Raw genomic sequence first — 13,663 nt, 5'->3', positions numbered from 1 at the left:
GCACACTATAAATACAAATAGCAGAATGCTAGTATCAGGCAATCCGCAGCTATCCTGTTGTTGTGGAAGTACAGGACTTAGGGGGAAATGTATCAAAGCTTGGAGAGAGATCAAGTTCCAACCAACCAGCTTCTAACTGTCATTTTTCAAACACAGCCTTTAAAGTGACAGTTAAAAGCTTGATTGGTTGGTACTTTACCTCTCTCTACTTTATCTCCCTCCAAGGTTTGATACAACGCCCCCTTAGATCTTGCAGAACACAATGGTGAGATATTAAATAAAATACATTAGGAGCAGTTGTAATCTCTGACATAATACCCTGTGCACTGCCCGAGTTCTAACCAATGTCCATTATGTCCCTGTCTTTTCTCAACACAGAGTGTGACTGCAACCCTCAAGGTTCCACGTCCAGGTTCTGTAACCCCACAACGGGGCAGTGCCAGTGCCAAAGCAGTGTGGCAGGTAGACAGTGCGACCAGTGCTTGCCAGGCCAATGGGGCTTTCCGCACTGCAAGCCTTGCCAATGCAACGGCCATTCTGAAGAATGTGACCCCAAGACCGGAGCCTGCATCAGATGCAGGGACTTCACCAGCGGGCGACACTGTGATAAGTGAGTTCCAGGTTTCACGGCTCAGTGGAACCAATATGATGCCACATTATGGTACTGTTATTCCATAGGTCTCTTTTCACCCACACTCTGGGGCATCCACTGTATGGGCTGAACCAGTATTTATCCCATTCACTAGGGCGTAGTGACAATACTGAGGTATGAGGCACCTAGTGCCTCACTGATGCTCCCAGTTCCTGCTAAAGTCAGAAGCTGCCTTCTCATTAATATTTGTCCAGCTGTCTCCATTGTGTACAGTCACCAGGAACATTTTAAATTCCCTCCCACAAAATTTGTAACACCCCCCCACATTCCCGTCCATTTGTACCATAATCCTAGTTCGCAGTCTCAAGGTGCATACACACGTAACGATTTTCTAGCCAATGATTTTCGTTAATGATCTTCGTTCACATTTTCCTTTGAAAAAGTGAACGATTTTTACAACGATGATCAAATAATGAGCCTGATTCAGACCCGCTCGCGAGCGCACAACGCTCGCAAGCGGGTCGATGGTCCCCCTCTGCGCATGCGCGTGACCCGGCCAGCGACAGGCGCTCCGTGTCTTGCACCAAAGCGGGGCAGCTGTCGATTGTGATTGACAGCTTGCCCCGTTTTGGAGGCGGGCGGGGGGGTGGCTGGCCAAACGGAAGCGTTCCCAAAGGAACGCCTGCCGTTTGGGGGCGGCCCCACTGACTTCACGAGTGATGTTAGTGGTGAGCTTCCGGCTCTATTAGAGCCGAAAGCTCACCGGGGCTTGCGGAAACGAGACCCTACCACAAGGGTCTCGTCGCAAGCTGCGTTGGTCAAACACAGCTTAACGAGGGCCAGGATGCCGTCTTTAAAAAAAAAACAGGGACGCCCTGATTCAGAGCGAGCGCTCTCAAAGAGCGTCCGGCTCTGAATCAGGCCCAATGTTCCTTCCCTTAATGAAAATCGTCATGTTGGACAGTCTGAAATGGACGATGAACGATAACTACAAACGGGAGCGCGCTTGAACGATTATCGTTCATCGTTATAGCTCAGAAACTGAACGATTTTTTGAACGATAACGACGTCGTTAACGACAAATCGTTCAAAAATCGTTACTTGTGTATGCACCTTTACACAGATTTATTATAATCATATCTGGACTAATGTAACTGGTGTAACGAGTGATGGCTCTTTCCTACAGGTGTTTGGATGGTTACTATGGGGATCCCATTCTGGGGTCCGGCCAGCAGTGTCGCCCCTGTCCTTGCCCTGGGTATCCTGGCACCGAAAACTACCATGGCAGCTCTTGTTACGCTGACCGAGACTCCAACCACATCGTGTGCCTGTGCGCACCGGGATATAGTGGTAAGGACAGCAGGATGTGGCCCCCTGGAGCTATTGCAAAGTGAACTTTAAACGTTCTGCATGAAACATAATTTTTTTTTATTTCTATTAAAGGCTGCGTAATACTGAGCTGGATGATAATACATGTCTGACATGCGATCTATCCTATATGTATTTTGCACAAGGTCCTGGCAGGTTGTAGGGCTACATGATAGGAGAGTTGGAGTGATTGGCCATTGGCCGCCTAGGAATCACATACACTATATTGTCAGATGTACACACAGGAGCCCGGCCAATGAAGTTATTGCAGGTGTAATAACAGTAGCAGGATCTCCTTTACACGGGACCCATGGAGAAAACATAGAGGAGCTGATAATGTGCCTGTAGTTGCCGGCAGCGACGGAAGCCTGTTTTACTGCGAGAATCCATAGGGCTAATATGGAGCTGCGTAAATTTTCAAGTGGAAAGCCGCGCCGACCACTGATTTTACGCCGGCTGCTGCAACCGACATAATTAGTATCGCCACTTGCACCAGCCCCACGCTATGTGCCAAAGATCCATCAGAAATAGGCTCCCCTTCTCCATACGCATGACTCAGAATAGCGCAGAACTGACACTGCCACGACACACCCACAAGTCAGGGCGGTTTTGTGCGCTTGCATTGTTGCCGCACTGAAACGGCAATTTCACGTATAGACAAATTTGGCCAAGTTCTGTCCGACTCAGATTAGGACAGACATACGCATAAATGCGGCAACACACTTCTGTGCATGCGCTGTACGTTAAAGCTCGCGTCCGTGCTCACAGATCCGTCCGGCTCAGGCTCAAAGACTGCAGAATATGAAACAGAGCCTAACAATGACGACCCCAAGGGCAGGGTTGGTGGGTAAAGGGGCTCATACTACCAGGGTTTACATCAAAATTAAGCTGCAGCGCAATATACAGTTGAATTGGGGAAGGTTGACCGTAAACCTCCAGCCAACGCTTTGCGGACATTTACTAACCCGGCTGACGCGAATGTGTTGCTGTTCAGGATCCCGGTGTGATCTCTGCTCCCCTGGATACTTTGGGAACCCGGACCAGGATGGCGGAGAGTGCCGGCCTTGCCAGTGTAACAACAACATTGACCCCAGCGACCCCGAGTCGTGTGACTCACGCACTGGCATGTGTTTGAAGTGCCTCCACAACACCGACGGCCATCACTGCGGAGAGTGCAGAGCCGGTTACTTTGGGAGTGCCGTATTGCGCAACTGTCGCCGTAAGTGCTGAGGAACACTCGTAGATGTGCTTGCTTTATGTAACCATCATGATTACTGGTATAGATAGGGGGAGATGTATCAAAGAGAGAGAAAAAGTACCAAAAATCAGCTCCTAACTGTCATTTTTCAAACACAGCCTGTAACATGACAGTTAATAGCTAATTGGTCCGTACTTTATCGCTCTCCAAGATTTGATAAATCACCCCCATAGTCTTTAATACATCATTGTATTGTGATCTCTAACGGGCCTGTTTTATCTATTTACGGATCATCCGTTGTTTTATGATTACTCCCTCAGGTTGCACGTGCAATGATTTAGGCACTCTGCCGTCCCACTGTACGAGAGACATCTGTTACTGTGACAGGGTGACCGGGCACTGCCCCTGCCGGGCAAACGTTGTCAGCAAGAACTGTGATGAATGTGCAGCCAACTTCTGGAACTTTGGGGCGGTCTTAGGGTGCGAGCCGTGCGCTTGTGTTCCCTCCCATTCCTTGAGAAAGGACTGCAATGTGGTGAGTCTGCCTGGGACAAGTCGAATGCCGAGAGGTAGGGAGCTTCCTGCTCTACACAACTGAGGGGGAACAGTTCTCGCCCCCAGCCCAAGAAAAAAGCAGAAGCACTGGGGTTCAGTATCTAGGACCCTCTCTATACGTGAGATACTCACCCTATTTCTGGTGCTTTAGGTCTTCTATCCCCACTCACCGCTACCGATATGTGCCAGGTGGGAGAAGGGTAAGGGGTAAGTGTTTTAGGGATAGTAACGTTCCGTACCCCCAACATGATGCTAGCTGGGAAGAGTGTATATTGTGGACAAAATATTTGTGGATGGTTAGTCTTCAATGACCTTAATTACATAGGGGGCAGAATTGGTATGAAATACCGCCGGCCACATGGCCGGCGGTTCGATTCCCGGCAGCGCCTGGCCGACAGATGCAGAGTTCCCGGCAGCGGAAGACCGACAGCGCTGGAAATCCCGATCGTCCTAAGGTAAGTATCTACTAACCTAATCTAACCCCCCTAACCCTCCTTAGGGGTGCCTAACCCTCACCTCCCCCCCAAGTGCCTAACCCTAATCCCTCCTCTAAGTGCCTAACCCTAACCCCCCCCTTCCTCGCTGCCTAAACCTAAGTCCCCCGGGGGGGTGCCTAACCCTAAGTCCCCCCCCCGGGGGTGCCTAACCCTCCCTCCCCCTAGCCTAACCCTAACCTCCCAGGGGGGTGCCTAACCCTAAGTCCCCCCCGGGTGCCCTAAACCTAACCCTCCCCCCCCCCCCCCCCCCGCGGCTGTCCGCTCGCGGCGCCCAGCATCCCTTCGATCGGGATGCCGGGCGCCTGTCTCCCAGGGTCGGGGAAATGTCAGGCGTCTACATCTAGACTCCCGGCATTTCACCCTCGCCGGGATATGACAGTCGGGAAGCCGGCTGCCTGTATTAAGTATACCTAGGGGGCAATTCAAATTGGAGCGATGTTTGTACTGTGAAATCTCGGCTTCCAATAACCACGCAAGTCAATTGCAAACAGCACTTCACGGCTATATGTTAATTCTACAGTACGCGACCTGGGTGAAGTACATGAAAAAGTGGGATAACATCCTGATCCCCCAAAGAAGTGTCAAATAACATAGAAGAACCATATAAAAGTATATATTAAAATGTATCTGATGTTATTTTTAAGTGTTTAAATACAAGTTTGTAAAATATTGTTTCAAATTAACACAATTCCCACATCACTTAACCCGTTTTCCTGCTTTTTAGAGAAAATCACATAAGAGCACATTTTTTATTTAAACGCCTCCAGTGCAATAATAATATTCATAATCTGGTGTACCGACCGGAGGCTCTGCAATATGTCCAGACATCTTTACCTTAAAATAAGGACTCTCCCTACCTTGTCACCTGCTCAGGTATATGCGCACATAAAAATGGACACATTTCTAATTGAATTGCAAAACATCATGATTTTTACTTGCGTGACTCAATTTGCTCCTCATTAAATTGCCCCCATAAATTCAGCAGAGACATTATTTGTGAATTAATATTTAGATTTCCAACCCCGCTCTTTTCCTTCCTTTAGTACACAGGACAGTGTCACTGCCGGCCGGGCTTTGGTGGGAGGGTCTGCTCACACTGCCAAGAAAATTATTGGGGTGACCCTCAGAGAGAGTGTGAAGGTCAGTAATTCTCCAGGGTCTGTCCATCATGTGGTTACACCGATTTTAGCACGTCATTCAGCCAAATTCTGCATATGGAATGTTAAATCTGGAATATATGCAGGATAATGTACGCCCAACTGTATATTATATGGATAGTAGATATTAGTCACCAAGGAGTTATTTAATATATTTCTAATATCCCTAGTCATTTACAGCTGTATGTTGTACATTGTACATTATCTATCTAATACACATATTATCTTAATGAACACAGGCCCTGATTCAGAGCCGGACGCTCTGAGAGAGCGCTCGCTCTGAATCTGGGCGTTTTTTGGGGGGTTTTTTTGTGCGGCCTCCTGGCCGCTTGCATAGCTGTGGGTGACCACCCACAGCTATAGCGAGCGGCCAGGATGATGGTCGCGATGGTCAAGACCATCGCACCATCGGGCTTGCGACGAGACCCTTGTGGTAGGGTCTCGTGGCCACAAGCCCCAGAGAGCTTCTGGCTCTAATAGAGCCGGAAGATCTCTCACTGACATCACTGGTGATGTCAGTGGGGCCGCCCACAAACGGCAGGCGTTCGCATGGGAACGCCTCCGTTTGAGAAGCCACCCCCACACCACGCCTCCAAAACGGTGCGAGCTGCTGATCAAAAACGACAGCTGCCCCCTTTTGGTGCACGACCCGGAGCAACGGAGCGCCCGTCGCTAGCCGGGTCTCGCGCATGCACACGTCGGAGCCGGCTCCGGCGTGCGCATGCGCAGTGGCCTACCATCGACCCACTTGCGTGCGCATAGCGCTTTGCGAGCGGGTGTGAATCAGGCCCCCAGGCCCTGATTCAGAGCCTGGCGCTGTTTCAGAGCGCTCGCTCTGAATCAGGGCGGCATTTTTTTTTTCAGAGCCGGCCTCCTGGCCGCTCGCTAAGCTATGGGTGACCACCCACAGCTTTTTCGAGCGGCCAGGTGATGGTCGCGACCATTGGGCTTGCGACGAGACCCTTGTGGTAGGGTCCATCGCAAGCCCCAATGAGCTTCCGGCTATAGAGCCGGAAGCTCACTACTGAGGTCGCCCCCAAACGGCAGGCGTTCCTTCGGGAACACCTCTGTTTGGCCAGCCAACCCCCCTGCCCGCCTCCAAAACGGGGCGAGCTGTCAATCACAATCGACAGCCGCCCCGTTTTGGTGCGAGACCCGTAGCGACGGAGCACCTGTCGCTGGTCTGGTCTCGCGCATGCGCACGCCGGAGCTGGCTCCGGCATGCACAGTGGAGGACCATCGACCCGCTTGCGAGCGGGTCTGAATCAGGCCCACAATTTATAGACTTAATATCACTTGTGTCTGTAGGGTTTAACACTTCTTAGGTTTATTCTTGGGGAATTCAGTGTTTATTAGCGTTAATAAACAAACTTAAAGACGATGAAATTGGGTGCGCAGTGGTTAACCAGGCTGTTTGGTGCAGACCTTGGAATTTCCCAGGGATTCTCGCTATCTGAAAATTCCACAAAAATTTGCGTTGATGATAGAACAGGAAACAAATGCGCCATGCCTATTTTGCAGAAGCACATATGGTCTTAATATAAAAGTTGAGGGGTACTTGATAAAGTGGAGGTTTCCCTAATGGTGCATTGTGACCTGGGTTATAGAGTAAATCTGTATCCTGACCTAGTTCCTGCCTCTTTCCCTCCCCAGCTTGTAACTGTGAAGTGGACGGCTCTGAGATACAGCAGTGTGATCACCTTACCGGCATGTGCCGCTGCCGGGAGGGGTTCACCGGGCGTCGCTGTGACCAGTGTGCCAGAGGTTTCCAGGACAACTACCCCAGGTGCTCGGCCTGTCACCAGTGCTTCTATCAGTGGGACATTATTATCTCCCAGCTCCAGAATCAGCTCCAAAGGATACAGAAGAAGGTGGCGGATCTACAGGATGGAGTGGAAGCTCCAGAGATCAGCAACAGTCTCATAAGAGAACTGGAAGACAAACTCAGGAGCATTAAGCAGCTGATTGGAGACGGAAGCATTGAGGGCACCCGCATGTTGGAGCAAATGAACAAACTGGTAAACAAAATAAGGCAAGTCCTGTTTTGTTTATTCCTTAATTACTTAATCTCGTACCCTTTTTTTGCCTACCATATGGAAGTCTTCTCCTGACACCCGTCATTTTCTCCCCCTGTCCCGTGGCTTCTTCCTATCATGCCTCAAGCTGCTCAGGTCTCTCGTGTTGCAGAGCAGTGAATGTCATAGAAAACATTCTCCATGAGACACCAGACAGTCAGGTGTTCATGGTGCATGTGAAGATATAAAGAGAATGACAGATCAGGAACAGGAGAGATGATGGAACAGTGGTTGAGAGAGGCAGGTCAAGAACAGGAGAGATGATGGAACAGTGGTTGAGAGAGGCAGGTCAAGAACAGGAGAGATGATGGAACAGTGGTTGAGAGAGGCAGGTCAAGAACAGGAGAGATGATGGAGCAGTGGTTGCGAGCAGCAGGTCAGGAACAGGAGAGATGATGGAACAGTGGTTGAGAGCGGCAGGTCAGGAACAGGAGAGATGATGGAACAGTGGTTGAGAGCAGCAGGTCAAGAACAGGAGAGAAATAACAGTGGTTTAGAGAGGCAGTTCGGGATGGTGAGATGATGGAACAGTGGTTGAGAGCCAGGGACGGTTTAAGAGAGGAGGGGGCCCGGGTGCAGCCTCCATGCAGGCCCCATCCTCTCTGGCAGCGCAGTAGACTCTGACTTTGTGCCAGAGTATATGACGCATGCGCAAGTCTCTGGGAAATTGGCGCCTGCACTATGTTCCCAGAGACTTCTGAACTGCACATGTTCAAATCCCTGGAAAAATGGTTATCGCATTATTTTTCAAGTGATATCTGTCTGCAGCGCCGGCCGGCATGGGTGTGCAATGTGGGCCCCCTTGGTGCATCTCACACCCTGGACCCATTATAGATACGCCAATGTTGTGAGTGGCGGTTCAGGAGCAGGAGAGATGATGGGACAGTGGTTAAGAGCGTCAGTTCAGGGACAGGAGAGATGATGGAACAGTGGTTGAGAGCGTCAGTTAAGGGACAAGAGAGACAATAGGACAGTGGTTAAGAGCGACAGGTCAGGTACAGGAGAGATGATGGAACAATGGTTCAGAGACAGGAGAGACAATGGGACAGTGGTTAAGAATGACAGGTCAGGAACAGGAGAGATGATGGAACAGTGGTTGAGAAAGGTAGTTCTGGAACAGGAAAGACGGAATAGTGGTTGAGAGCGCCAGTCCAGGAATAGGAGAGACATTGGAACAGTGGTTGAGAGCGTCGGTTCAGGTACAGGGGAGACGATGAAACAGTGGTTGAGATCGGCCGTTCAACACAAGAGAGATGATGAAACAGTGGTTGAGAGCATCAATTCTGGAACAGGAGAGACAATGGAACAATGGCTGAGAGCGTCAGTCCTGGAACAGAAGAGATGATGAAACAGTACAGTAGTTAAGAACGGCAGTTCAGGAACAGGAGAGATGATGGAACAGTGGTTGAGACCAACATTTCTGGACCAGGAGAGATGATTTCACAGTTATTAAGAATGTCAGTTCAGAGTCATGAGAGATGATTGGACAGTGGTTTAGAGCGAAAAGTCAGGAAAGGAGACACAATGTAACATTGGTTGAGAGCTGGAGTTCAGGAAAAGGAGAGATGATGGAACAGTGGTTGAGAGAGGTAGTTCAAGAACAAGAGAGACGGGTTGAGAGTGCCAGTTTAGGAATAGGAGAGACAACGTGATAGTGGTTGAGAGGGGCAGTTCAGGGACAAGATAGTTGATGGAACAGTGGTTGAGATCAGCAGTTCAGAAACAGAAGAGCTGATGGAACAGTGGTTGAGTGGCAGTTGGAACAGTGGTTAAGAGTGGCAGTTCAGGAACAGGAACAAGAGTGTCAGTTCAGGAACAGGAAAGAAGTTCAAACAGTTTTTGATAGCAACAATGCAGGAACAGGAGAAAAAGCAGATGACAAAGACAGTTCAGGAACAGGAGGAAAAGCAGATGAGAGAGACAGTTTAGGAAAAGGAAGAAAAGCAAATGAGAGTGGCAGTTCAGGAACATCGGGGGTGGAGGGAAAATCCATTTGAGCTGCAGTTTTATTGGGACAAGAGGAGGACATAGTGGACTCAAATTGCCCAGCAATGGGGGAAACAGTCACACACAGAGCATGGTACAAATTCTGTGTTAGGCATAACTTATGTATTGAATCTAAACACTTGATACCTGAGCACACAGAACAATAAATTGGTGAATGAACCTTCAGCATTGCAGTGACCTCGCCTGCTTTCTAATTGTATTAGGGTAACACAATGCCAGGCTCAAGTTACATGGTACAACCTATTACTGCTTTAGAAAGAGACCTTGATATGTGTAAGTTTTCTCTCTCTCTGGTACAGACAGACAGGGTCCTCAGATAGATATAGATCTATCTATATCTATCTATCTATCTATCTCTCTATCTATATATATATTAGGGGTGTGCACCGGCCACTTTTCGTGTTTTGTGTTTTGGTTTTGGATCTGGATCTTTCTTCGTGTTTTGGATCTGGATTGGTTTTGCCAAAACCACCCTTCGGTGTTTTGGGTTCTGGGTTTTGTGTTTTGGATCTGTATTTTTTTTTAAAAAAGCATAAAAACAGCTAAAATCACAGAATTTGTGGGTTTTTCTGCTCCTATACTATTATTAACTTCAATAACCTTAATTTCCACTCATTTCCAGTCTATTCTGAACACCTCACATCTCACAATAGTGTTTTTATGTCCAAAAGGTTGCACCGAGGTAGCTGGATGACTATGCTAAGAGATACGAGTGGGCGGCACAAACACGTGACCCATCTAGGCGTGATACTGCAGTGGCAGACAGGATGGCAGTTTGAAAAAAAAGAGGTGCAAGATGGAATTGTCCTTGGGCCCTCCCACCCACCCTTATGTTGTATAAACAGGACATGCACACTTTAACAAACCAATCATTTCAGCGCCAGGGTCTGCCACACAACTGTGGCTGAAATGATTGGTTCGTTTGGGCCCCCACAAAACCAGCTGGCAATTAATCTGTCCCTGCACAAACTGGCTCTACGGAGGCAAGATGTCATCCTCATCCTCCTCATCCACCGATTCCTCACCCTCTTCAGTGTGTACATCCTCATCCTCACAAAGTATTAACTCATCCCCACTTGAATCCACCACCACAGGTCCCTCTGTACGTTCTGGAGACTGGTCTCCCTGGAAGAGCTGATAATTCATTTTGATGAACATCATCTTCTCCACATTCTGTGGAAGCAACCTCCTACGCCTTTCGCTGACAAGGTTCCCGGCTGCACTAAACACTCTTTCGGAGTACACACTGGAGGGGGGGCAACTCAGGTAAAATAGAGCCAGTTTGTACAGGGGCCTCTAAATTGCCTCTTTTTCCTGCCAGTACAGGTATGGACTGTCTGACATGCCTACTTGGATGCTGTCACCGATGTAATCCTCCACCATTCTGTCAATGGTGACAGTATCATATGCAGTGACAGTAGACATGTCAGAAATTGTTGCCAGGTCCTTCAGTCCGGACCAGATGTCCAAACTTGGTCCTGCCTGCCCTGCATCACCGCCAGCGGGTTGCTTAGGATACCTAAGTTTTTTCCTGGCAGCCCCAGTTGCGGGAGAAAATGAAGAAGGAGCTGTTGACGTGTCACGTTCCGCTTCAGCTGACAGTGTGTTCACCAGCAGGTCTTTGCACCTCTGCAGGCTTGTGTCGGCTGGAAAGAGAGACACCACATAGGCTTTAAACCTAGTATCGAGCACGGTGGCCAAAATGTAGTGGTCTGATTTCAACAGATTGACCACCCTGGAATCCTGGCAAAGCGAACGAAGGGCTTCATCCACAAGTCCCACATGCCGAGCGGAATCGCTCCATCTTAGCTCCTCCTTCACTTTCTCCAGCTGCTTCTGCAAAAGCCTGATGAGGGGAATGACCTGACTCAGGCTGGCAGTGTCTGAACTGACTTCACGTGTGGCAAGTTCGAAGGGCTGGAGAACCTTGCACAACACGGAAATCATTCTCCACTGCGCTTGAGTCAGGTGCATACCCCCTCCTTTGCCTATGTCATAGGTGGATGTATAGGCTTGTATGGCCTTTTGCTGCTCCTCCATCCTCTGAAGCATATAGAGGGTTGAGTTCCACCACGTCACAACCTCTTGCTTCAGGTGATGGCGGGGCAGGTTCAAGAGTGTTTGCTGGCGCTCCAGTCTTCGGCACGCAGTCGCTGAATGGCGAAAGTGGCCAGAAATTTTTCGGGCCACCCAAAGCGTCTCCTGCACGCCCCTGTCGCTTTTCAGAAAATTCTGCACCACCAAGTTTATTGTGTGAGCAAAACATGGGACGTGCTGGAATTTGCCCAGATGTAATGCCCGCACAATATTGGTGGCGTTGTCAGATATCACAAATCCCCAGGAGAGTCTAAGTGGGGTAAGCCACTGGGCGATGATTTCCCTCAGTTTCTCTAAGAGGTTGTCGACGGTGTGCCTCTTACTGAAACCGGTGATACACAGCGTAGCCTGCCTTGGAACGAGCTGGCGTTTCTGAGATGCTGCTACTGGTGACGCTGCTGCTGTTGCTGCGTAAGGTGATACATCTACCCAGTGGGCTGTCACAGTCATATAGTCCTTAGTCTGCCCTGTTCCACTTGTCCACATGTCCGTGGTTAAGTGGACATTGGGTACAACGGCATTTTTCAGGACACTGAGGACACTTTTTCTGACGTTTCTGTACAGTCTCGGTATCGCCTGCCTAGTGAAGTGGAATCTAGACGGGATTTGGAACCGGGGACACACTACCTCCATCAATTGTCTAAATCCCACTGCACTAATGGCGGATACCAGACGCACGTCTAACACCAACATAGCAGTCAAGGCCTCAGTTATACGTTTTGCTTCAGGATGACTTCTGTCGTACTTCATCCTCCTCGCTAAGGACTGTTGGAGGGTCAATTGTTTAGTAAAAGTAGTGGTGTTCCTACTTCCTCTCTGGGATGATGAACGACTCCCAGCAGCAGCAACAGCAGCAGTGGCAGCAGGAGGCGTAGCAATGCAGGATCCTCCGGAGGAATCCCCGATAGGAGAGTCAGTCATGCCAGTGACATGGCCTGCAGGACTACTTCTGATCCTGACTAAGGAGGAAATTGACGAGGAGGGAGTTGACGGTGTGGTTTGCAGGCGCTTGGATACAACAGGACAACGGGATTTAGGTGTCCCTGGACTGCTTACGGTCTTAGCCAAAGTTTCTGAACTTGACAGTAACTTATTATGAACGCGCTGCAGGTGCCGTATAAGGGAGGATGTTCCTAGGTGGTTAACGTCCCTACCCCTACTTATTCCACCTTTACATAAGGTACATATGGCAAGACAGTTGTTGTCCGGATTTGGATAGAAATATTGCCAGACCAAAGAGGTGGAATGTTTGGTCTTCTGCCCAGGCATGACCGTGATGGGCTTTATCATCCCACGGACAACAACTGTCTCCCCCGGAGCCTGATTTAAACAAACCACATCACCATCAGAATCCTCCTCGCCAACTTCCTCCTCAGCGCCAGCTACACCAGTATCCTCATCCTGTTGTACTTCAACAGTGACATCTTCAATTTGCATAACAAACAAACAAAAATGGCAGCTGCTCAATCAATCTAGCAGTACTAATCAGGTGCATGAAAGGGAGGGGTCATACTAAGTAGAAAAAGAAGGAGGATTTAACCCCCTATTGTACCTCAGCACACTGAATAATACCTGCAACAATATATGAAGACTATATGGTCATAGAAATTCAGAGATATTAGTTGCATGCATTTGCAAATACATGGGAGGCTGCTGGGCCACGTCACGGCTTCTCTGTTACCAGCAGTCCCTAACACTAAGGGGTTCGCATCGAGGCGCAGTGCACCCCAAAAAACGTCCAGCCCAGGACCCCCCCAGGGCATCACACGAAAATGGAAAAAGAGTGACAGTGCAGTGTAAAGTATAGCTGTGTGTGAGTAATCATTAAGTGTGGAATGAGAGGTTAAAATATATGTGAAAAAATACATGAATAATAAACAAACATAAAAGGTGATGTGAAAAGCAACTATGTGTATTAAGTGGTGATGCCCTGAGGAGGCCCAGCCAGACCAGTCCCGGGGCCCTACGCCCAAACGCTCACCCCAAATGTAAAATATACCAATTATAAGGCCTCATGATAAAGGCACGTATATAATTTTGTCAAATGTAAGGCCTCATGATAAAGGCACATACATAAATGCATCCAAATTGAGAGCCAGCTTACCTGGGAGTCACCC

The 13,663-nt window shown here is 49.0% G+C and overlaps 1 protein-coding gene across 2 annotated transcripts in view; it reads left to right on the top strand.

Annotated features, from left to right (window-relative positions):
* The window catches only part of LOC148523435 (laminin subunit beta-1-like), a 139,779-nt gene that overhangs the window by 104,444 nt on the left and 21,672 nt on the right, over positions 1-13,663 (top strand). For both annotated transcript variants that reach the window (XM_088473225.1, XM_088473224.1), the window contains exons 21-26: positions 379-610; positions 1,779-1,942; positions 2,955-3,179; positions 3,479-3,693; positions 5,254-5,350; positions 7,021-7,399. In XM_088473225.1, coding sequence (XP_088329351.1) covers positions 379-610; positions 1,779-1,942; positions 2,955-3,179; positions 3,479-3,693; positions 5,254-5,350; positions 7,021-7,399 — 1,312 coding nt within the window. The remainder of the gene's footprint in view (positions 1-378; positions 611-1,778; positions 1,943-2,954; positions 3,180-3,478; positions 3,694-5,253; positions 5,351-7,020; positions 7,400-13,663) is intronic.

Source organism: Taudactylus pleione, unplaced genomic scaffold (genome assembly GCF_031769625.1).
Source record: "Taudactylus pleione unplaced genomic scaffold, aTauple2 ptg000133l, whole genome shotgun sequence".
In the NCBI taxonomy this organism is placed as follows: domain Eukaryota; kingdom Metazoa; phylum Chordata; class Amphibia; order Anura; family Myobatrachidae; genus Taudactylus; species Taudactylus pleione.
This window is presented reverse-complemented; position numbering and strand designations above follow the sequence as displayed.